We start from the raw sequence: 26183 nt of genomic DNA on the forward strand, positions 1-26183 counted from the left end.
CAAGGCTTGAGGGGAAGTCCCCTACCCTAGGATGAATCAATTTGTTGCTGTGAAATGCAGTTATTTTGACAGGGGCAATTCAAATTCTTTCCCCCACCTTACACATGCACCAAAGCAACAAATATACTAAGAGCTACAAATTAATCCAGATCCCCAGAAAAGTAAGCTCTCAATTCAAAGAGACGCCAGGTGCAAATCAATTCAATTCCACTTCAGCCCTTTGCCTTTTTTAGTGCTATATCTATCACTTCCCTCCTCCAGTTTCTATTTGCAGACTCCTTTCATTATTGCACGGCTTCCTACTTTTCAGCTCCCCTGCTCTTTAACCACCACCTCCTCCAGGCCTTATGGAACCTTACTCCTACTCACCATGTAGGCACTACTGAGAACGCACTTCCCAGGTCTCCAGAGAGGGGAGAACTGCAGGGATGTTTAGCATATGTTTAGCATGCCATAAGGTTCTTCAGTACCCCTAAGGACTCCAACAGAGTCCTGTGGCCCTGTTGTCTTCCTCCACGTGGTATTGTTTATAGCCTACGATACATCCTTGGTCACTCTTTGGTAGTACTACCATCTGCCGGAAAGTACCTCCTGCTGTCTTCCACAGGCATTTGGGAAAGCCTGGGTAAGAAGGTGGGTCTTGCAGCTCTTTTGAAATGTATTCAGGAATTCAACTAGAAATTTTAATTGGAATGGTGTTTCTTAAAACACCCTCTGCTCCTAACATGAAGCAGTACTCAATAAGTCTGCATAAAGCAGCCTGAGAATACTGCAGAAGTCTCCAGACTGAGAAATACTTGCAATTATCACCAAATAGGTATGAGGAGATTATTGTATGACTCTAGGCGTGTCTACACATTGTCCTATGGTGATGTAGGAATGTGCTGTGTCACAGTACAGCATCCCATGGCTATGTAGCGATCATGCAGGTCTACATGTGACTGCCAGCTATGTTGCCATAGCAGCAAGATCAAATTGTGCGCTGTGTGCATAGTGCAGTAAACACCCATATAGCGCATCATAGCAACATCGCTGCATGGCGATGTGTACACATACCCTCCACGTACTACTCTGAGGAGAAAATCAATCTCTACCTTTACACTTCATAATTTATTATTAGATTGTATTAAAAAGGCAGGCTCCCAACTTTGACTTTTCAATCCATTCTTCTTTTCTTAATGAATTTACCATTTATGTCTTATTCCCTCATGGACACAGAGCCTATTCCCAGTGAGAGAGGTTGAGTTTAATCATAGCAGAGTTATCTGGAAATGACATTAGTGCATCAGAGAATGTGTTGCCATATCTACTAAAACAAAACAAGGCAAAACAAATTTTCAAGGGCTTGTCAAACAACAACAGAGACAACCGAATAAAGTGATAATTACTGGCAGCTTGTCAGCTCTAGGTCAGAATTTGACCCAGGTGAATAGTGACCGAGCACTGTAATTGATTCATAGGTACCTACACAGGATTAAATAGAGTGTAGGCACTTAAGTCCCCCAAAATGATCCAGATGAACTCTACCCCACCAGTCACTAAGCCATTTGTGCACCAGCTGCATTCTAGGCACAGAGATTTGGGCTTCTGAGGATGGTCAGAAGTGATCCACATCAAGCACCTAGATAAATTACAACTGCCAAAGTTCTCCTGCACTCTGGACTGGAACTAGGAAGTGTCTAAAGTCCTTCACAGTCCCCGGTCTATTGGGCATCAACAGACTGAAGCTAACAACATTGAAGCTCAGTACAAATCACGGCACCAAAGTTCACTCTTGCGGTAGTGATGGACACATTTTGCCCGGTAGCCTAGTGGGCTTGTCCAGCAAGTGGGAGACCTGACTTTGTGACCCTCCTCAAAGTCAGGATTGAGACTTTTGACTAAGATTTCCCAGGAGAGTGCCCTAACCATCAGGCAGTCTACATGCTCCATCACTTGTGTTGAAGAGTGGTCGATGGACAGCCAAGATTACAAGAGTCCACAGCCAGAAGAACTGCATGCAAGAGGGAGCCTAAATCTGTAGCTTAGTGATAGGGGCAGTCCCTGGAGAGGGTGGAATCTTAGGTTCTGGTCTTTTTTAATAGGTTTATTTCTGTTTAAACTGATGATTGTGTGAGGTAAACAGTCCTTGGAGCAGGGAGCCTGATGTTGTTTAGCTGCTTATTTATTCTCACAAGATTATCCATTGGTAATGTATATATTTCATGACTGGTGTGCAAGCAAGCTAAGGAAGTACGGGTTGGATGAATGGACTGGAACTTGGATAGAAAACTGGGCTGGAGCATCAGCTTCAAAAGATAGTAATCAATGGCTCGATGTCTAGCTGGAAGCCAGTAGCAAGTGGACCCTCAGGAGGTTTGCAGGTGACACCAACTGGGGGGAGTAGTAGATATGCTGGAGGGTAGGGCTAGGATTCAGAGAGACCTAGGCAAATCGGAGGAGTGGACCATAAGAAATATCATGAAATTCAATAAAGACAAGTGCAAAGTCCTGCAATTGGGATAGAACAGTCCCATGCATCGGTACAGGTTGGGGACTGATGGGCTGAAAAGCAGCTCTGCAGAAAAGGACCTGTCGGTTACAGCAGATAGTAAGCTGAATATGAGCCAATAGCATGCCCTTGTTGTGAAGAAGGCTAATGGCATCATGATCTGGCAATGCTTCTAAGAAGCATTGCCAGCAGATCATGGGAAGTGAATATGCCTCTTTATTCGGCACTGGTGAGGCCACATCTGGAGTACTGTGTTCAGTTTTGTGCCCCCCACTACAGAAAGGATGTAGACAAATTGCAGAGTCCAGCAGAAGGCAACAAAAATAGTTAGGGGTTGGGGAACTGGGCTTATGTAGTCTGGTGAAGAGAAGACAGAGGGGATTTAATAGCAGCCTTGAACTACCTGAAGAGGGGTTCCAAAGAGGATGGAACTGGACTCAGTGCTGGCAGATAACAGTACAAGGAGCAGCGGTCTCAAGTTGCAGCAAGCGAAGTTTAGCTTAGATACCAGGAAAAAACTTTTTCACTAGGAGGGTAGTAAAGCACTGGAACAGGTTACCCAGAGAGGTTGTGGAATCTCTATCCTTGGAGGTTTTTAGGTCCTGGCTAGACAAAGCCTTGGTTAGAATTGCCTAATTGGGGGTGGTCCTGCTTTGAGCAAGGGGTTGGACTCGATGACCTCCTGAGGTCCCTTTCAACAGTAATGATTCTATGTGTTGTTTTGTTCTATGTATGTAGAATGAAATAAAGAGTCACTGCAGATTACCTAAGGCCTTGGTTAAATTTTGCCCAGCTCAGCAATGACTCATACCTGTTAGCTTCTGTTACTTATGACCTAACATAGGATGAGAACTGGTGGCTATCCATGTAATAGTATAAGTGTCCCTAGAGCTAACTGATACATTTTCTGACAGTTTCAACAAAGGCATAGAACTATCTACCAGATACTAATAATAAAGAGAGTTGGGGCCCATTGAGAAAGCAGCCTAGAGAACCTAGTACTGTTGCAGACTATGTGCTTTCTGGTTACCTGGGCAGAGGACATCAGTCCCCAATGCTTTTAAGCTGGCAGATTTCAAGGGCAGTAAAATGATCAAATACAAAAGTAATACATTTCTGTTACTCATCTCAAATGCTCATTTTAGGAAAAAAGGTAACATAATGATTTAAATGTTTATTAAATCAGGTAAATTTTGGAGACATCTTTAAAGCCTGAAGTTAATGCATAGTACAATAAAACAGTTGTATAATTCATGTTCTGTATTACACTAGTGAGGCATGTTTTGCTCAGAACAAGTACAGTTGTTTTCACTTTTAAGTTTTTAACTCTGTTAACCTATCACTGCATGTTAATTGTACCTTCTAATTTCCCCCTCAACTTGCTCTCACTGATATCATTCACTTGCTTGTTTTTAACATTTACTGTAAAAGTGCTTGAATTTGTCTGCCTCCTGCTACTCCTCCTCTTCACTGATGTGCTAAGTAATATGTAGACATGTATATAAACCTGGGCCCTTTCCCAAGGGGCTGACAACCTTTACGCATTTCAATATTTTCTAAACTTCCCAGCACTACGATTCACAGCGCTGAATTCTCTTAGTTCATCCTGCTTGCTATGGCAGTCATTGTTGCTGTTGTTGTGTTTTGTTTGTTTTTTTTTTTAATTAAAATATTCAACAGGAACATTTCAATCTAGCAAAGCACTTAAGCAACTGCTTATCTTAAAGTATGCAAGTTGTCCTATTGATTTCGGTGTACAGTTAAAGTTAAGCACCTGTCTAAATACTTTGCTGGTTCAAGGCCTATCATAGAAAAGAAATGTGACTTAAAGCCAGTGCATACTTAACTGCCCATCACAATAAAGGAATAGCCAGTAGCCCAGCATCTAGTTATTGAGAGAAATAGGAGAACGGCTTGTCGCTTTTCTAAAAAAATATCAGAGTTTTTCAGCTCTGCCCCTCATGTTTTCTGAGCCATAACCACAGGTAGTCACCTTGGTTTGAATGGAAAAGATTTCTTGCTCTACAAAGTCACTTTAGGGCAACAGCACATTGCAATAATAAGGGTAAGTTAGTTCAGAATTGTTATTACCACTCATTTGATGTCTAATTTTTAGGGAGGGCAGATTATTCTCATATAGATCTAGCAGAAGATTCCACCAACCTAAAGGACAGCTTTGCACACAAAGTCAGATCTACCAGAGAGAGACAAAGGCAAAACATGTATATTAAATAAATGACAAGCAGAGCACATTTACATGTGTGCTTTAATGGGAAGTAGCCTATTTTAATGTACATTAAAGCATCACAAAAAAACTGTGCGCTTTCACTAGGGCTCATTAAAATTCACTAATGCACCCTGTTCTAGTACCTCACAATGGAGATACTAAATTTAATGCACATTAGCAAAAGTGCATTAATAAACATGTAGACATGCCCACTGAGGACCGAATTCTGTTCTGTTCAAATAAAGTTAATCCACTGAAGGCTGAAGAGAAACTGTAGACTTAAATCAGTGTACATGAAAATTGAACCATGATCCCCAAATTTTTCTAGTTATGGTTTCACCGTTAATTTTTTCTCACCTTCCTTACTTAGGAAAACTGTATCTCCATCAATTTAGCTGCCAGTTGATTTACAGTACTCTGAAGCTGACTTATGTACTACAGTTAATATTAGTACTGGTTTCCTGATTCAGAACTTGAATGGGCAAAGTCTTGCTTTTCCCATTGCTACACAACCAGGGGATGAGGTGGACAAAGGTCCCCAAACTGCCTATACAGGAGTGACATTACTTAGACTGTAGAAATCCACATCTTGCATACCACACAACTTTCCAGGTGCTTTAAAAGAAAGAAACATTTGTTGGTTTTGCCCCTCCCTCCCCTTCCTCTCCCGCAGTGATTAACTCATTTGTGATGTTATTCCTGGAGAAGTAATGAGCTCCTTATGGAATTCTCACCATGGAGTTTCCAGTACAGTGTTTGCCAAAAAAAATGCTACAGTATTGTTTTGTCTTGTTCTTTCTTTATGCCCTTTAGGCATCCTTAATGAGGACAGCACTTAAGCACGCAATGAACTTTACACATAAACCTGAAATGAAACCCATGCTCAATAGTTGTCCTGAAAAGGGATGGACTTAAGAGTGTGCTGAAGTGTTTTCTTGAGTTGGGAGCCTTAACTTATTATTTCGCAGATGATTAGTTGTGGTTTTTTTCATTGTCCAGAGAGTTTGCTGAAGCTGTGCTGTAAATTATCTGGTGTTGAGGAAAACATGTAGAATTCTGGAGGCTCAAAAAGCATAACGGCTTAAGAAATGCCATACTGAGTTAGATCACAGGTTTAATTCACCCTGTGTCCTGGGCAGAATCTGGATCACACCCTTCCTTGTGGGATGGATCTGTGGGACCAGTGGCAGTGATGGGGGCAGTGCTAGGGATGGGGCAGGTAACCCTTAAGGTGGTAGTGAGGCATGCAGCAGTGACAGCAGTGGGTCAAGTAGTCAGGGGGCGAGTGGGGCTGTGTCAGTATAGCCTTTAATTTCACCCCTGCCACCAGTGGCCATGTCCACAGGGCCCTTCTCTCTGCTAGCCCTGACCCTAAATTCCCTGACCCATCAGCATCCCAGTAGGTTCAAGTGAGTAGCTGCATAGGCTAGATCTGGCCCAGTGTCCGTATGTTTGACACCCTTGATTTAGTCCTATATCTTGTCTATCAGTGGCACAAAGTAGATGCCAAGGAAAGAATATTTATGCAAGACCTATCTAGGATCACAGAATCATAGAAAAGCAGGGCTGGAAGGGACCTCCAGAACTCATCTAGTCTAACTCCTGCCTGGGACAGGATCATCCCTGTCCAAACCAGCCTATACAAATCCCTTGTGTAACGCAGGGTGTCTCAACCTTTTTCTTCCTGAAGCCCCACCTAGCATGCAATAAAAACTCCATGGTCCACCTGTGCCACAACAGCTGAGCAGACCCCCTGAAACCCGCTCGTGGGTCCACAGGGGGCTGCAGACCCCCAGTTGAGAATTGCTGGTCTAACCTACACCACAAGACATAACACCTTAACCTGCCACAGGAAAAGCAGGGGGAATGCAACAGCCAATGTCCTGCTGCTGCAAGATTGTAAAAACACGCTCGAGAGACCCAAGGAAGAGGGCCATGCCTGCCACTACAGAGGAGGGTGAAATCCCCCACAGTCCATACCAATCTAATCATGGGGTAAAATTCCTTCCTGACCCCAAATATGACATTTGATCTCACCTTGAATGGATGAGCAAGATCCTCTAGTCAGGAGCCTTTGAGCTTAAGTCACAGCAGGACATTTGGACACTCTAGTCACAATCCCCAGCTTTGGCTGCAGTCAATATCCAGTGATTCATCTTGGACTCTTCCCCTGTAGGTGTTTTTGTAATAGAATTGGGAATGGAAGCAATGTGGTCTAGTAGAGAGGTCAGTGGGCTAAGAGTCAAAAGATTGGGTTCAATTTCCAACGTTTCCACTTCCTACAGTGTGTGGCTTTAGGCATTTTGGATGTCTGCTTCTGTTTCTGGTCTCTGTTGTCTGTTTAGATTGCAAATATAAAAAGGGCAGGGGCTTTCTTATTATGTGCTCATTGTGTCTGCCAGAATGGGGACCCTGATCCCAAGTGAGATATCCAGGTGCTTCTGGAATATCAGTAATAATATTAATTGTTATTTTGTCCTTTTTTTCTGAATCTTCTGCTACCCACTACTGTAGAATTTGGGGCTTATCCCTACTGATTGCCTATCAATATAAAGACTGAGAGGGCCCCAGGAAGGGTTTTGCTGTCAAGTAGCCTGTGTGTTTGGTAATGCTCTCCTCAATGGTCAAAGGTATCTACAGCTCTGTTTGGAATCTGTATATAGTGACTATGGGTAAGACCTCTCATATTAGCCTGAGATTTTTCAAAAAGGCTCAGTTTGGACTTGTCTCTGTACTTACTGAAGCCCATGAAAGCTTTTACCATTGGGCCTCGTTTGAACAAGGTTCAGCCAATGTTGAAATGTCAAGGTGAGCAGTCAAAAATGGAGGCAAACAAACTTGGACATTTTGCAAATGATTTGGTCTAAACTTTTTATAGGGGTTGTGATATCACAGTCTTGGGCAGGGGGTGAGGCGGGGTGGGGGGCAGGGCAGGACAGGACACCGGCCCCAGGTCCCCAGTTGGAGTGGAGGAAGGGAGTGCAAAAAAAGCAGCCATTGCAGTTCTCATCTAGCCATGCTACTACATCCACCAGCCACCACTGCCCTGTGTACTACTGCTGCCCAGTGTGTACAACTGTGCTGTTATACTGCTCCTCCCTCTGTCCCTCACTCTCTAATGTTTACTAGAGCACAACTCTCATTCTTTAATTCTAGTGTCATGACAGCAAAAGTGTTGGGGCAGGGGTATTGTGTCATATGTACTGAATACTGTCATGCTGACTACCTGTGAAGCTCTTATAACTACCAATTGTACTGATAGCCTTATTCCTGATGCTGGCTTTCTGTTTTGTCTTGGGCAGCACTTTTACAGGCAGTAATAGCCAGTGATCTTCTGAAGGTAAGTACAGCAGGCTGAATGTCTGTTTCTTCACAGCAATTTGCAAGTTTTCACTGTTAATTTATACTTTATTCTCCTTCAGAGCACAGTTAAGTGCTGTAAGGATAAATAGCCAAATGCCATTTTACAGTCCTTCCTGGAAACCTTGCACATTAAAGGAACATCAGCCAGGTGAGGTGTGACATTCAAGTGAATAAGATCTAGTGTTATACCATATCTTTCATATGCCTTTCATACCATTTGGGTAGTTACTAATGGTGAAGTGAGTATGTTGGCAAACGCAGCAACTAAGCAAGACAGTTGTTCCAACACAGACTTGCACAACAAAACATGTTTTACTGATATGAGAACATTGGCCAGGACACTGAAGTTGTTTCTGTTTCTTTACAAAGAACATACAGAGATTTTTAACTTCTACCTAGAGAACCCTAAATGCAGGCAGAAAGGAATTCGGTTTTGCATCTCATGTTATGATGGATGGCAGTTACAACAGTTCATTAGTCTCTTCTCTTTGCACTGCACTTCAATCTGAGTATTGATTATGAGCCAATCTCTAGTCCATTTAGTACAGCTTGAAACCCAAGAAATCTTGGTTTAGCTTTCAGTGCCAACTTCTGCTAATTCTCTCTTGAGGGCAGACCGGGAGCAGGAGCAGAGGAAAAGTGTCTCACTCCTATATAAGTATACCGTGCCTCTTCTGACAATTGTAGTCCCTATTTTTCACTAGGTGTTCACAAATGTACCCCTGATTTGGGGTGAGTATTGTGATTAATGATTGCCCTGTTAACTAAGAAAAAGCCTTTGTGAAGCCATTTGTAAAAGTGACAGCTCTATTACTGCAGTTCTTTGCCTTCAGATATACACTTCAACACCTCTGCCTCCATTACCCAGTGGCAGGAGCAGCAGTTAGGATTCATGGTAGCCACCATACAGGAAATATCTCCCTCCTTGGTATTGTATCCTGTTCTGAATTTTGAAGCATGGTTTCCCCCATTCCTTAAAGCATTCTCACAATGTTCAGATCATCTTTGACTTTATTTTGAGTGGAGAACTTGTTCTCTCTTCTCAGATGCATTGTGACTTTGTGCCATGACATAATCATGCCCCGTTGTCCTATTTTAGTTCTGGCACTGTCACACACTGTGAATTGCAAGCTGTCAGGGCCTCCAGCACATTTTAAAATAAGCCACTCTCTTTTACTGCCCTCCCAAACTGGATCATCCCCCTTAGGAGGTCCAAGATAGTTGGAGATACCAGAAAGTATATGAATAAAAAAGGAGGAGATATCCTGTCTGATCTCAGCTACACTGGTTTCCCAAAGGGCAGGAATTAGAGACTGAGTTGGGTGGGGGAGAGAACTGGATTTTAAAACATTCTTCCTGTGATGCCAGCTGCAAATGCATACATTGTATATTTAGTAATGGCCTCATTGATGCTCAGATTGTCACTGTTTTTGAAAATATTCACGAAGATAAAAGGATCAATTATTTTTGTAGCAACTCTGACAACACAAAATCCATACACAGGCTATTCATAAAATCCATGAACAGACCCTAGCATCGGCACTGTAATATGTATGTAGTCATAAAAACACAGTGATCCATCCCACATAATTTAACCAGAAACACACTCATGTGTATCGTGCAATGGATTCCCCATCCCCCTGGCTAAAATGCAGTGCCCGTGGCATACATTGTTCTTGCCAAGTTGCTTTGGTGGATCACAGGGGTCCCATGACCACAGTATGTCATGTTAGATGCCATCTGGCTGGGAGTCTGCCTGTTGTAGGTTAACGGAGTTACTAGGTACTTGGACTACAATTCCCTTGGAACACTCTGGATTTTTTGTATAAAAATGTTTTGATTTGGTCTGGAAACTTTGGGGTTTTGTAAATTCAGAATCTTTTTAAAGCCAGAATTCACTGCTGAAAGATGATGCTCGTGAGGAAAATGTAATTGAAAAGCCGATTTTTATATTAAGTGGAACTGTTTCAAAAGAATTATTTTTCCATAATTCCTACCTGAAAGCAAGAATTCATTGACAGATCTCAGCAGTGAGCCAGCACTTCAAAAATGTCATTTGCTCTTGTTCACGCATTGCTTTTGTTTTAGGTCAGAAGACTTTGCTCTGCAGTATAAATTCCTGCAACTTTTAGTTAACAACTCCTGCTGCTTTTTTAATCACCCGCTAGCAAATGTAATGGTTAATTTACTTGATATTTCTTTACCTGTGCATGCTGTCATACAATTATCTTGTCCTTTTCCCATGAATTTATATTACAGTTCATTGAATGCTGTAAAAAAGGAGCTAACCTGTTAATCCAGGGACCTGACCACTGTTCCTTGCTTCACCATGCTGCCAAAACTGGGAACAGTGAGATTGTAAAATACATCTTGGAGCACGGTGAGTAATTTTTGCAAATTATGGGCAGTCACATGGCATACTGAGCACAAAGAACCATGCTTATTCTTCATCACTGTGGCCTCCTGCAACGTATAGATAGAGATTAGAAGTATGAAAGAAGTGTTAAACCTGGAGTTAAGAGTTACCTCTACTGTCTCTGTGGCAACCCCAAAATCACTGCTGAGAAATGACCCCTCCTGATCTACATGCTGAAAAATTATCTTGTGGTTACCATTAGAACAATGCCAGGCATGCTCGGATCTTCTTTTGGTAGTGTACCTGAGACTGAGATCCTGAGAGCGTCCTTGGGCATGCCCCACTATCAGCCACACAATGTTATTTCAGTGAGTGCGTGAGTGAGTGAGTGTACAGGGTGGTGTACAGGGTGGATCACCACTCTCAGTGGTGATCTCAGGATAGCTGTGCAGGCAGTATAGACAAGCCCAAAGAATGAAGAGTATAAGAGGACAGCTTTAGATTAGACCAGTTATTTTAATAGATTTGAATATTATAAAGCCAGGACCATTAGGGTGGGATAGCCTGACCTCTTGCAAAGCAAGTCACAGGAGTATCCTGAATTAATTCCTGTTTAAACATGACCAGCTCTTTCAGAAAACATCCAACTTCAATGAAAAGATTTACAGAGATGGAGGATCCACCATGACCCTGGCTAGGTTTTTCCACTGTGGCCTGTTTATTCCTCATTTCCTTCTCTTGTCTACCTTCCCCTGTATTTCCCTCAGACACCCTCAGAATACATGTAGATACTGGAATTTTGGCATAGTTAGACTCTAGAAATAAAATAATTCAACATAGTAGGAACGTGAACAGGAAATCCATGACACCTTCTTCAGCAAGTAGAGAGCATATGAGATGGTATGGTCAGGTTAAACAAAGACGAAACGTAAGTTATGTGAATAACAGTCCAGTTTTTCACCACATGGCAAGAACACTTTGCCACTTTTCTAGGCCATTAAGTCTCTGGACAGCTGAATGGGATTTTAAGAATGCACAAGTAGAGGTCTTCTCTCTGCTTTTCAATTGCCACCAAACATTAACGAGAAGAAATTCTACACTCTCTCCAAGTCAAGTTGCTGAAGTTTTATCAGTGTTCTTTCCTTTTCTATAGTACTTTCAAATGTTATCTGGCCCTGGCACTTTATCAACATTCAGAGTACCAAGCATATTAATTGGGGCCTTGGATCCAGAACTGGCTTTAGGGGAAATGGTGCCCTTGGTGAACTTGTATCTTGGTGCTCCCCTCCACTGGCACCTCTTTAGTACTGCCCTCCCCCCCCCCAAGTCAGTAGTGCTGCTGCAGGCACAGGCAGGCAGGCAGGGGTGTGGGGTACAGTCTGGTGGGGGCGCAGAATGGCATGATTTGCCAGTTGGTTGGGCACCGCTGCTGCCATCTGCACTGCCCTGCCCAGCTCCTCCTGAGTAGCAGCTGGAGGCAGGTGGGGCTGAGCACCACTCCTCCTGCCTGCGGTGGGGATCGGCTAGAAGTGGGGTGGGGTGGGGGGAGAGCTTTGTTGTGAGCACGGGTTGCTCACATGTGCGTGTGTGTGTGTGTGTGTGTGTGTGTGTGTGGCACCCCCCTGACCTTAGCACCCGGGGCAGTTGCCCACATTGCCCACCCATAAAGCGCCAGTGTGGACCTTATCGGACACTTTCAGATTTCACTTATAAATCAAGCTTCTCAGATCAAGCTACCACTCTTCCTTGATCATGTGGGGAAATAATAAGAATGGCTTTCATCCTTGCTATTGCCTCACACCCTGCCCAGTCATACACCCCTTTGGTCTGCCCACCTGCCTGTGAGTGATTGGATGTAGTTAGCATTCATGGGAGTCACATGGTAAAATACTTTCCAGGGCACTGTGCTGAAAATCTATCCTTAACACATGTAGGAAAATGTTTTGAATGTAAAAATAACTTAAGTACATCTTTCAGCTCTGTAATGCTGAACTAGTAGGTGGAATAAAATGCGGTACTGAAATGGGAAGTCCCATCTCAGCTTTACAAAGGTCTAGGGAGGAAGGAAGATGATGCACTAATGTAGTAACTGTCCTTCACAATGGTGCACCTGAGCTGAAGGCACCCAAGGGTCCTGCGCTTGATTTGAAATACTTCAGGGTTTAAAGATAAAGAGGCCCTCTTGGATTAGAAAAAAAGAGTGGTTAGTCATGCAAAGATTTCTCACACAGTGTATCTATTAGGGGGCTAGCACTAAGCCTGAATGCCAATGCAGGAACAAACTCAATATCAGAATCACTGCTCTTTATTGCTATGAGATCAGCTCTGGGATGGCTGCTGAGGTTGCTGTAACAAATAAGTTTTCCTCTTTCCCGCAACTGCCCTCCCTAAAATTGTTCCCAGAATTCCCAGGCAGGAAGACCCACATTCTTTAGGAGCTATATGTAGTTATGCCAAAAGACACCCCACCAGCATAGTTAGTCTGTTATCATACACTGATAAATCCACCTTAAGAGAATGAAGAAGTCCTTGTGTGGATAATCAAGGTGTATGCAAGCGGGGAAGGCTTAACCAGTTTGGATGGAAAAGTAACCCCTTGCCTCATCATTTGTATTTGGAATCAAACTTGACCATGAGTGCTTATATGGCAGTTCTGAAATTTTTGCCCTTTGAGAGAGGTGAAAGTATGCATTGCCCTTTTCTTCCCCTTCTCATAAAGTAGAGTAGGATATTTTCTGTCTTCTCCACTACAAATCCAGGAGGTAAAGGACCCAGTAACTCTTTTGGCAGAACAGTGGGAAGTCACTTCTAGATATCTGCTAACTTTCTTTTGCCATCAGGCTGAGCTAATGCAATGCCAGACTACATAAGCTGAGCAGTGCCCCCAGTCTTCAGCATTTCTCTGATCCCAAGTCTCAGCAGCCTTTTTGCCTTGACACGATTAAGGCAAAGTTCTACACTGAAAAATGACACAGGCTGCATCCTTCCTATTCAGTAGATCTGCTCCTTGTGTGAATTCAGAGTCAGACCAGATTATGCTGCTAATCAAGACACAGTTTTGCTATTGGTAGCACTGAAAAATGAACTCAAGTCTGGCAGTTGAGCTGGATGCTGGTTCAGCACACTGACTTGTTAGTCAAATTCCAACTGGAGGGCTAAATATTGTCCTCCGTTACCAAAGGCCCAGGTGTTGTATGCATCTTGTAAAGGCAAAACTGGAGGATGATGAGGTTGCAGAAGTCTAAACGAAGCATTTGGTCTGCGGTTTTTATAGCTAGGGATGCTGAAAAGACATAAGCCAAGCAGATAAGTTTGGCTTTCCTATCCCAGTTTGAAGCTGCCTGAGAAGAATTTCCCCCCTTTTTTGTGTTCAATGAGCAAATCCAATATGAAATTATTAAGATGCAATAAACATGGAAATACACAGGGCCTGTTCTCAGAGGGGACCCCTCCCTTAAATCATGATGGAGACCCTGAGCAAGTCCTTGTTATATGATCTCTGTTAATCTCTATAGGGAATGAAATTTAAGTGTATATGCATGTGTGAGGGGGGGTCTGAGGAGTTCTCTAATGTTGCATACATGCATCTTTCAAATATACTCCTTATTTTAAGGCTAGGAAATAAATCCTCCAAACATATATTTCGTCTTCCAAATATTGGTGATAACGCCAAGGTTTTGCCCAGGCAAGGTGAACTAAACAGCCATGGAGGCTGACAGCTTCAAATATTACTTCTTAAAGAAAATTGGCTTTCTTTTCCCCAGTTTAATGAAGTGGGGTCAAAGAGTATATTTGACTGAGGTTTATGGGCCTCCTGGGTAACTGAGTAAGTGTAACACTCCAGGTTGGAGGGGGTAGAGTATGCAGCACACATTGAGGACTTTCAGCCTGAATGGTGCCGTATATTTTGGAAATGCCTCTGAAATGCTGTCATTTAGTTTCTCTTTTATGTTGCAATGAGCTCAGCTCAGTTAAAAGGCAGCTGTCTGCTTTTAAACATCTCTCTCCTTCCCTTTCTCTCTCCCTTCCCCAAGACTCAGGCTGCTTTGCCTCCTGAGAATCAGAAAGTGGGCTTGGTGAGCTGAAAGAGGAGTAGGAGAAAAAAAGTTAACAATTCCACACAGAGTGACTCTCAGAGACATTAAGGACAGAGAGTGATCCCAGCTGGGCTTCCCCCCAGTGGTTCGTGCTTTTCAGCTCCTTTCAAGCGAGCTTCCCCCCCTTCCTACTCCTCTTTCTTTTCCTGAGACTTTTTTTTCTTATTCTTTCACCTCCCCACACATTTCTACTTTTGTTTTTATTTTGCCCCCTGCTGTTTTTCTTGATAGAAATCTCACTCATGCATTTCCCTTCCGGATTTCTATTGCGTTATTTTGTCCTCTCTCTCTCTCTGCGCCTTGGCCCCCTTTTCTTTCTTCGTCTCTTGTCCCGGAGTAAAACAGCCGACTCCCCACTGGGGCAGGATGACAGTGCTGTTAGCTTTCCCAGTGCCAGCCTTTCCCACATCTGTGCAGCTTTTGTCCTGCGCCAGAAGGGGATTTGGAATGGTCGGCTGGCAGCGCCAGGGAGACTGATGTAAAAATGAGGTCCAAAAAGAGGGGAAGGGGAATTAGAAGGAGGGCGTGAGATGGTTTGAGAGAAGCTCAACTGAAAGTGAAAAAGACTGCAGCTTAGGAATATGCATGCCTTGGTGCTTCCAATGTCAGCTATAAATACAAAAGAATGCAACAAGCCCCAGCACCATGTTATTCTGCTAATGGCATGACCTCCAGTTTCTGACCCCTCAAACTTGGCTGGGATGCAGTTGGGGTGTTCGGATGAAAGTCTTAGTTCAGTGTAATACTCCACAGAGCCCCCCCTTGTGCCCAGAGCACATGCTGGCTTCCTTAATTATATATTTTGATAATGTCTTCTCAGCTCCTTGCAAGTTAGGCCTTCCCTCTCCACCCTGCTTTCATCTCTGTTTCTATCTCATGGCAATTTTCCTTTCTCATAGGTTTCCCTGTTAACCAGGCCCAATCCTTCCAACTTGACTCCCTTGCTATTCCAAACCATTCTTTTGTCCATTCTCCTCTCCTTTCCCACTGCCCTAGCCCAGTTTTCCCTCTTACACTTACTATACTCAGCTGGGCACTTTTCACTCTAAGTCCAGTCACTCTGTTCCCCCTGTACTCTCCATCCAGTCAAGGTCCTCTCCATGCCCAAAATAAGTATGCATTTAGAAGAACTGAGGTTTCTGTTTCCTGGCACATTGCAAGTTATCCTGTGAGCCCCGGCAATAAAGCAGACTGAAGGGAAATAGCAAGGAATGGAAAAGCACCTGCTCTGGAAGAATTTATTTGCCTCAAAGGAGAACTCTTCAGCTGACAGACTCCAGGGTTTCATTTTCCTTTGTTGTGTGTTGCTAATGGAATACCAACATTCATGTTTCTTGCTCTCCCTCCCTTGCAGGGCCTCAAAAATTCTCACATTTCCTAACTTCCTCCATGCTCATAGGCCCTTGGTTATGTCCTTCTAAGTGAGGAGGATTGAATGCAAAATACCTTGATGTTGCTCCTGAGTCAACTAATGGGATTGTTTGACATCATGATTAGTATTTTCATGGAACCTGGAAAATGTAAAGATCCATAATTGTACAAAGAATTAGTACTGCTGGTAGATTGATGGTACCTCCTTCCCCACTGGCACCCAGAGGGCCTGTTTGGATTTGAGAAGAACAGGCAGGCAGCAGGATTCCTTAAAGATTTTTAGTATAGAAGGGTGGAAGGGTTAATTTTCTGACCACATTCCTCTCATAAAGTAAGAATGGAGTTTAGTGAGCTTCCTGCAGTTCAAGGGCTGGGCTAGGTAGACCTCTAGAAGCATGTGAGTTGCTTGCTTGAGTATGCAGTCACCTGAGCAGTGTCCTCATCCCTCTAATCACATCCATGGGAAAAGAGCAAAAGAAGGAAAAGAAAGGTTCTGTATAGAGTGTGAAACTTGATGGTTTGAGATGTGGATTTCTCTAAATGTTTTAAGGCTGTTCAATATGAAAGTCAAAGTGAAGTTTAGAGAATACATACAGGAAGTGAAACCTCAAAGAAAAGTTCACCATATCCACTGCTGACCAAACTCACAGTGTTTGGTGGCACAGTTGTACTAGAGAGAATAATTACCCAGACAGCAAAGGAATATTTTTTCTGGTATAGAACTCTTCCATCTACCTCCCATTTTTTTCTCTCTGAAATGGCCTGAACTGTAATTCAAATAATGGCACTTGCTGCGGTAAATATTTGGCTGTGAAAATCAAGGACAAAAGATCATTCAGTTAAGCAGGCTGTCTTTTTCCTCCACCCCCCTCTCTTTTTTGTTGTTGTTGTTATCTTGTTCCAATAGTTATTAACTGCTAGGATACAAGATTTGCACATCAGGATATAAACATTCTGTAAAAAACATTTGCCTTGATTTATACCACTTGTGATACAGTTTAATGAAATGGTGCAAGCCTGTCAGTCAGGACAGAATTTGCCTAATTTCAACTTCTTTATTGTACTAATATGTTATGGTAACGTACAACCGATGTTGTAGCTGTGATGGTCCAGAAATTATGCGAGAGACAAAGATTTCTTAAGGTGATATCTTTTACTGGATCAACTGTGTAGTTAGGATAGAGTCTAACTCTATCCCAGTAGCGGGCATGAAGGGTAAATTCTATCCCAACTACATAGTTGATCCAAGAAAAGATACCACCCTAAGAAATCCTTGCCTCTCACATAATTGTACTAACAATACTTGCAACTTATAGTACTTAGGGTTTATCCTTTTCCATGTGCTATACTCATGAACCAATTTATTGACCAAGGTAAAGAGCAGGAAAATAATTTAATGCATTTTCAATCCAAATATACTTTGGGGAAATTCCTGCTTCCATGTGCTTACAAGTCACCCATGGTCGTGCAGTTGAGTTTTGTTACTACAGATACTTAGGGCAAACAAATATGATCTTGACTTCCCCATACAGTAAGTTTTTAATTAGCTTCCCTTGAGCCTTTACAGCAGAATTGTGATTCTGAGAGTCAAGCTTCTTGTCACAGAACATAAACAATGCCATTTGACTTGCTTGACTCTCTTTCTCAGGTCCCTCTGAGTTGCTGGATATGACAGATAGTGAAACGTAAGTACTGCCCATTGACTAGTTCTTTTGGTCCAGTTTGCTTATTTTAATCCAGTGATTTATTCTAGTTTATGCCTAGGAGATTTCTCTTGATGCAATACAAAGGTTCAAACAATAAATGCATGAAAATGTCAGGTACTTAAAAAAAAACCAAAAACCCAACCACATGAACACCAAGCCTCCTCTGGGCACCCAGTATAACCCTACTGTATCTTCTCCTAATCCACCTAAGTTTTCTTATAGAAAACAGGTGAATGTTTCACTTTATCCTGATATTCACTGACTCTGGGCTCTAGGGCTAGGGACAGACATTCAAAAAGCCGGAGCCTGAATTGATTCAATCTTTGCAGGTTAGTCTACCCTGCAAAGCTTGAACTGATTTGGAGGTGGATAGACATTCCCTTTTCATTCCAGAAATGCAGGTACATGTCTGCAGTGGCTCAGGCTAGAAGCTGGGGTGCACTAGAGCAGTCTTCCCTTCCCTTCCACAATACTGAGCTGGGGGCCTGGCCATGCCAGGCCCCTACAGGACACTCTGATTAGCATAGCAGGGAATTGATAACAGTGTTTCTTGCCCCCTAATTCAGTGTTTATCACCCCATTAAGAAAACAGAGGGACATTACCAGCTACCTGTTGATTCTGCCTTTGTCAAGCACAGACCGTAGCCAGCATGTGGTCTGCTACACATATACCTCTCAGAAAGGCAGAGGGGAGGGGGGAATTCCTGCTTAGCAGGGAGTGGTGAAGATGGGGGGAGCAGACTTCAAGTCTCTGCTGGAGCTGCAGCCAGGAAGCAGGGGGGTGGAGCCAGAGAGCATGCTTATGCTGAGAGAGCTTTGCTGAGCAGAGAGCCCCGCCCAGCTGAGAGAGCATGCTGGGATGCTGGGAGTGTCTGGTTTAACTTAAACCAGCAAGGGGGCTGAGGCAGACATTGCACAAACTGGTTTGACCCAAATCAGTTAAGTCTGATACTATATTCAACCCGGTTTATCTCAGTTGCTTTCAACCATTTTTAAACTGGCTTATGTGCACTGAACATCTGTTCTGTTACAGGTTTAAACCAGTTTCTGAGCACTTAAACTGGTTTATATGTAATGTCTGTCCCTAGCCTAGGAGATCACATTGAGCCATAAATTCCAAGGCCAAGAGTGAACTTCTTGCTGCTAAAACTTTGTCATTATTGCTATCCAGATTCATCTGGGGCAGCTGACGTAGATGATGGCTACTTCAGCTGCCCCAGATGATGGCTACTTCAGCTGCCCCAGATGATTGCAGCTGGCAGACTATGACACAAGCAGAGAAGACTCTCTCTAGAACAGGGTAAAGCCAACTCAGTTTATAGCTGCTGTATAACCCTTTTATGCCAGCTATACTAAACTGCCACAAAGAGGGTATTGGGTAAACATATTTCTTCCTCAGAAGTATCCCAATTAAAAGGGGCCCCTCTACCAGGCAAAGACCAAGGCTACTAAATCTTTCCCCATTTGCAGAGGAACTACATATGCTGCAGGGAGCTATAGCCTTCTCCAGAAGGGCTATAGAAAGGCAGGGGTTAGAGGGGTTGATGCACCAATGGTTCTTTCATGCGATGGCTCAACAATTCCATTACAAGAAAAATGCAAGTTCAGTGATTTCTCAGGACTTCCCTGTGACAAGGTTTGAATCATCTACCAGCTGCTCCTGAAAAAGATGTCCATGTAATTTTCCCTATGTCGTTGCCCAGGCCACATGACCAGCAAAGGCATGATTTTGTCCTGTGCTCCTCATTTGGAAATCAGTTGGTATCCAAAGCTGAATCAGAGCCAGAGGAGATTTTGTCACACTGATGCCCATTAATATTTCAGCTTGCCCTTCCACCTATGCCAAGCCTGAAGTTCCTTTGCATGCCTGCAAAGCCAGTGCTGTGCTACTGCAGCTTAGCTCTTGCTGTCTGTGTTGATCAGAGATGCATAATGGCATCCCCAGTTTGATGCTGATGTTAAGGCAGAGGCGTAGCTGGCAAGTATTGTGCCCTGGGTGGTAATGTGAATCTCCCACCCCCAGACTCCTACCCCACATCTCACACCTTCCCTGTTCTGGTTCTGACACCAGGGAGGGCAAGAGCAGTGGTGGCAATGCAGGAGCAGTGGCAGGAGGCTTGCTGCTGCCAGGGGAAATGTCACCCCTGAGCTTTTTCTACTGATGTTAAAAATGCACCAGTTCTCACCAGTAAAAAAGGGGGTGTCATCTCCCCCAACAGCATCAAACCACCAGCTGCTGTTCCTCCACCGCACACCTCCCAGCTGCCAGAGCCAGAGCTTCTGCAGGGACAGTGTTGGGTATAGGGAGATGGGGTGCCAGGAGGATGAAGTGCCCCCAGCTTCATTCTAGCTGGCCTCTGCTTTAGGCAGTGCCCAGGGCTATGCTGTGCTCACCCGCCCATCATTACATTACTGCATGAAGGGCTCCCTTCACCTATCCAAAGCACTTCTCTTCCTAGGCAGATCCCAATAGAAGTGCTTCATCCTCAGAGGTATAGTGAGACTTCCTCAGCATCCTGTGAGGCCCTGTTTTAGCATGCCAGGCAGCCATAACAAAATCAGGGCTGTCCAGTAAAAACGTAAATGAATAAAGCTTTAAACCTGAACTCAGATCTCCAGCAGTGGAGAACTAGAATACTTCCTCCCTGCTATAGGTCAGGGAGAGTAGGGCTGGAGCCAGAGTTTGGGTAACAATACAGTGAAAGAGCTGTCTTGGGTTTGCAGGATTTTTCTGCCCATCCCACATCCTGCTTCCAAGAGACAAAATATCGTATTGTTTAGTTTGGGTAGAAACAGTAGGGAAGAAAGCCCTCACTATATACTGCACAGTGAAACTAAAAAAGGCAGATATCTTGCTTTTACAGCAGGCAGTAGAGCCTGGATGAGAATGAGACATCTAGCCTCTGTTAAGACCACAGAAGGCAGCAACTCTTTTTCCCTTCCATACCACCCAGAAGTCCTCAGTCCCCCATTTATTCATCATGTGAGAACTGGCTGAGCCAGAAGGCATGCACACTGACTGAGAGCATGTGCACATGTGCACATGTCAGCAACAAAGATAAAAGAAGAGAGTCCCACAAAAAAATGTTGTCCTCCTACCGTGTTTCTTAAATTATAATTGGTGAAAGGTTCCTTACTGCTGCTTTCCTCTGCTTTGGTGTAGGGGTGAGACAGCATTGCACAAAGCGGCCTGCCAGCGCCATCGTGCCATCTGCCAACTCTTGGTGGATGCGGGAGCGTCTCTGAGAAAGACAGATTCCAAGGTAATGCAATCAAATGAACCAATTATAAAGCACTTCAGACAAGCGAGACCAATCAGCATCCATCCCTGCTGTGTGCATGATTGAGACTCTCTGTGTGTGCTGGGAGCATTTCTTTTTAGAAAAAGGCATTTTATTTAGAAAAATGTATTGATATAAATAACTGCAAGAGCCTCCAGTTAAATCCCCAACCTGGGTCATCTTCACCATAGTGATAGCCTAGCCTGAAGCTATTCAGCAGTTGAATATCAGTGAGGCATCTCCATGGCAAAACAGCATCAACAATCTTTGTTGTTGAAAGAAAGACCTGGATGTGGAGACCACCTGTTGGGATTTGTGATTTCTGATTTGATGGTGACTATATGAAGTTTGGTGGTTGTGACTGACTTGTTCTGTGGGGCAAAACTTTTCTTTGTCCCTGCTTTCCCCTGCTTATCAAAGCTAAACTCAGCCTCCCCAAGTGCCCACTTAGTGCAAATTAAAGATAGAATGAAGCTAACAGAACAATCTGAGCATGAGGAAAACTTTCCATCAAAAATTAGATGCTAAGAATATTTAATAGGTACAGCAGACTGACTGACTGAAGATCTTCAGGTTTCTAAAAACAAGCATAAATGGGAACATGGAAAGACAGTTGGTTAGGAAGACACCACTGTCACATTACATTGAGTATCAGGTTTTTTGCAACCTTAGTTGGCTAGCCGTAGAGGTGATGTGGACAATGATGCTACGTGAACTGCACTCTTGGAAAGAAGCTGGTAACAGCAGATAATCTATGGGCCATGGCTGAGAAATATGATGAAAAGGCATGAAGAATCAAGCTGGAAATTGAGCTTTTGTACTTAATAGCTACACACAGTTGTTTTTTTTTAAACTATTATTATTACGTTATGCAATGCAGAATTATCCTGTTTTCCAATGAAGGATCACATTATCCTTTTGGGTGACACCACTGTTGACATCAGGAGGCAGACTATAACTTTCAGGAAAAACTAGAATGCAAACAAGGGGTTAGTGACACGCATCTGATCTTTATCACTCAAGAGATACAAGGAACACCCATGTTTATGTGAACAGTATTGAAGCATTTTCAGTGGCTCAGGATCCAGATTCTTGATTCCAGTTATAGCACTCTTAAAATAAGTTAAATTCTGTGTATAAAGTCCTGGGCAGCAGTAAGATGCATGAAAGTTTGATTAACAGCTGCAGCAGCCCAACAGGTCTCTGTCTCTCCCTTCACATCCTTTGTAGAAGTGGTCTTTGAGGGTCTCACTACATGTCTCAGCTACAATATGGTACAATGTTCCCCGGTAGAGACTTCAGTGAGTGGATGGGAATTGTGTTAAATCTATTTTAGTGTGTGGATACCATTTGTCAAGCAGTGAATGGCATTTCTTTATAAAGCTGAAATATATAACTGTGATGGTTCCACAGAAGATAAGCAGGAAGGTATCAACCGGTAGGTGGCTAGTTCTATGAACCAAACGCATGAAACAGAGTGAGTTGGTTCTCACGGAGAATCTCAACTTGACTCCAGCTGAGCTGGTTCTTGACTTGTCCGCTTTTGTGATGATCTTTTTGTACTTCCAGTGGTACTTACTTTGGGTCACAAATTTATCTTGTCTTCTAAAAACATGTCTACAGTTTTCTCTCTGTGTCCCTTCAATGTAGGGTAAGACGCCTCGAGACAGGGCTCAGCAAGCTGGGGACCCAGATTTGGCTGCCTACCTGGAGAGTCGTCAGAACTACCAGATGGTTTCCCACGAGGACCTGGAGACAGCTGTCTGATGCCTGTGGACAGGAGGAGACAAACCAAGGAAATAACAAGGCCGCACCTTAGGCGCTCGGGCATCATATGAGGAAAGAAGCTGATGGGATCACCGTGTCTCACTCTCATGCAAATTATCTGAGGACATGCCACTGGTTTCTAAGGGCTACTGAGTCTTGCCATGGAATTGTTAAGTTCCCATATGTTAGCCCATGAAGGATGAGGCAAGACACTCAAAGGTCTGTGGAATCCATAGGCCACGAAAATTTACCTTTACTGCTTCCAGCAAGTAGCATGAACTTCTCCCTTGTTCATCTGTACACTTTATTTTAAAAAAAGGAAAAAAAAAGGGAGGAAAAACTAACTTGGACCTGAAAATACTCAACCAACCCCCTCTTCCATCCCTCCAGTACCTTACGTTCCTTTCACCCTACCTCTTCATTTTTTGTCAGTTAAATAGTATCTCTTATCTCTGTATAAATTCTTCCTAAATGGTCAGGTTAATAGCAAAGAGTTTGAGGAGCTCTGGATACCTGTAGGCTGAGGGAGGGGAAATGACCGTCAAACCTGCTGAGTGCTTTCCTTACTGTTCCCTCAGAAATTGCAGTCTGAACACTTAATTGCTAGGGCATTTCCTCTCTTTTGGAAAGACCTCTCTCAACTGCCCTGTTCTGTGGGGTGCTGGGTTCAGGCAGATTTACAGCACTGGCAAAAGCTCACTTCCTCGTTTAAGGTGTTTTCTTGTAATTCCAGTTGAGTGGAAGGGGGTTGCTTGTATGACAAACTGTGTTCCCTTGGGACAGACCAGTAAGAGGTCGCATATTGCCATTTTGAAGTTAATGAACGATTGATTTTGTCCCAGTCAGAAGCCTGCCTACAACTAGCCATTTTTGGCTTCTATCCAGATGAGCTTTAAAGTGGGGAGAGTGCCGGGTGGTGTGATGGAGTAAAGGTTGATTGACTTACTAGTCATCCCCGATTGACTTACTCCCAGTCATGGAAACCAAATCTGAAGCATTCAGGTACCCAATCAAGGGTTGCTGATGTTAACAAGAAGATGGACACCACATTAGACATTTTGCAAATAACACAACACTATGAGAAAAACATCTGTCTGGAAGTGAAGACTAGTAGATGCCAAGAAGGACTTGGAAAAAAAGCTTTAAAATAATACAGAAAAGAAAAGAGAAGATAAGAGGAAGAGAGCTTATTCTGTTCAAAATAAGACAATTGGCAATCATAAGCCTCTCACTGTAGGGTTAGAAACACACTGCTTAGCTGCTCTGAGGCCATTCTTGGTATTCTTATTTTGCCACTTTCTTTCCTGCCCAAGAGACCACCACCATCGAAAAGGAGACCCTCCTCTACCCGCTGACACCTTTATACACAAGATGTTTGCATTAAGTTTTTCATCACCAATGCAATTTTGGTATCAGAACCATTAGGGCTTCCACTTCCACTTAAACAGATTGCCTCTCATGAGAAGTGTCAAGGCCCAATGCTGTCATCATTTCAGCACTGTTATTTTTGGAAAATCGTTTCTGTGTCTCTTCATATGTTGTAGGGGCCTGATGATTGGTACTAAGCAGGATTTATGTGCAGTTCAGAACCCAGGAAAACAACTTGGGTCCTTTTTCAAATAAGTTCTTCTTCCTTTAGTAGCAGTTGTGGAGATGAAGTTGATGCAATTTCTCTAACTCTTCCTTTCCATCCTTTTATTTATTTATTTTTAAACACAAGTGATTCATATGGCAGAGGAGGAGGAATTAAAGAATAAGCTCTTTCATTGTTCTGGTTTTCAAATCTTTGTTCAATGCTACAAGGTATTTCTCAGCATTTCTTCCTCTGAAAGAAAACTATTGATACCATATAAGTAATCTACAGACCAATGGTAACATGAAATGCATTTTGTTTTATTTTCTCTTCATTTTATCTTTTAATTTAAAAATATATGGTTAAGGCCAAATTGTTCCCTTGGTAATCGGGCAGAAGTTTCCAGGGAGGGCTGGTGTGTGCCTCCCAGCATAGAGTTTAGCCTTGAAAGCAGAAAGCAGAATAAAGTACGTGTGTAGTGTTGGCATCGCTTCCCAGCCTTGGGGAAAGGCAACACTAATGCTTCATACAGTCACATTCAGAAAATGCTAGTATCAGTTATATCTTTTTTTGTGTTCAGTAGGCAAGAAAGTGATGAAGTTGGATGTATATCCTGGGGGAGCTTCTGTCCTGTGCCTAGATGCAGCTAGTCGGGAGCAGTCAGTAAGTGAGCCAGTAAGCTGCCTGATTCTCAAGCCCTGACATCAATTGGAGCAACCTAAGGCCAGCTCTAATTTATGGCAGGTGTCTGCAGTCTATAGGGAACCATGCGCCATCTGTGAATTACTCTAGCAGAGTGGAACTTCATTCGTCTCTGTCCCTGTCTTTCCTTTCCTCCCATCATATTCCTTTTATACCTGAGGAAGTGGCTGACATAGCAGCAGGCTTTGCCAGGTTTACCTCAGCTACGAATTCCCCTCTGCTGGGGTATTCTTGCCTTGGCAGGAGTGGCTAGAATACATCTTCTTTGCACCATTCATGCAGCTTAAAGGAACTGCATCACCAATGAGAATATGGCCTTCCCTTTTCCCTCGGCAGCTGGAAAATGATGCTGTGACTAGAATAAGACTATTGTGCCTCTGGAAAGTTTTTCACAATAAGTGCTCAGTCGGAGGCAGTTACAGTATGATGAAAACAAAACCCCAGACTGGAGATAGAACAGAAATTGGCTGAACATAGTGCCTCTTAATATTCAAGGTGTCCTGAAGCACTTTACAAGCACTGTGTTAGATACTGGCAATGTATTAACTGTGCACATTATTCTGGCAAGGCTCAGGCACAGCCTGCAATACCAGAACTTGGCTCAGTGAAAGAATGAGCATTGGATGTGGACGTAAGGAATTATTCCTTACTCCTTTTGAAGTGCCATGGGTTTCCTGAGGCTAGGTAGCTATCAGGAGCAGGAAGGCTGGACATCAGTTTACTACATCCTTTGTATAGAACCTCTAAGTACTTGGTGCCTGTCTTAGCATGGCATTGTAGTGACTACATTGGGCAGTGTCCATATTCTAGTGTGGGGCTGGGACCTCACTTAAATTGAATTCAATTTAAAACACTTTAATTTATTAAAATATCTGCACTGCAGATATATATATATATATATATATATATATATTATACCTGCTGTTAGGTTTGAATGATGAAGCACTTAGGAACACTCAACCTCTGAAGTTGCTGGATTGCTAGAATATTGTTAGCCCTCCAAATTTGTTTTCATAGGACACCTACCTAAGTAAACTCTAGCAGGTCCTGGATTGCCCCATTGTGATACCTGGACTGTCCCATTTTAAAGTTAATCTAAGGGAAGGAAATATTTATAATGTTAACATATTATTGAACTTCATTTTGTTATTTAACAACATTAGCAACACCTGTTATTTCATATGTCAGTGTTAAATTTATTTATATTTGTGCACGCTATTTGATGAAGCGTGACAAGGCCGTATATTCC

At 43.1% G+C, this 26183-nt stretch overlaps 1 protein-coding gene across 2 annotated transcripts in view; it reads left to right on the forward strand.

Annotated features, from left to right (window-relative positions):
- The window catches only part of DGKI (diacylglycerol kinase iota), a 251167-nt gene extending 225457 nt beyond the window's left edge, over positions 1 to 25710 (forward strand). For both annotated transcript variants that reach the window (XM_025213468.1, XM_025213469.1), the window contains exons 29-33: positions 8021 to 8058; positions 10341 to 10461; positions 17554 to 17590; positions 20775 to 20874; positions 22543 to 25710. In XM_025213468.1, the coding sequence (XP_025069253.1) occupies positions 8021 to 8058; positions 10341 to 10461; positions 17554 to 17590; positions 20775 to 20874; positions 22543 to 22659 (413 nt within the window). In that variant the 3' untranslated portion in view covers positions 22660 to 25710. The remainder of the gene's footprint in view (positions 1 to 8020; positions 8059 to 10340; positions 10462 to 17553; positions 17591 to 20774; positions 20875 to 22542) is intronic.
- Positions 25711 to 26183: the final 473 nt, after the last annotated feature.

Source organism: Alligator sinensis, unplaced genomic scaffold, assembly GCF_000455745.1.
Source record: "Alligator sinensis unplaced genomic scaffold, ASM45574v1 scaffold585_1, whole genome shotgun sequence".
In the NCBI taxonomy this organism is placed as follows: Eukaryota; Metazoa; Chordata; order Crocodylia; family Alligatoridae; genus Alligator; species Alligator sinensis.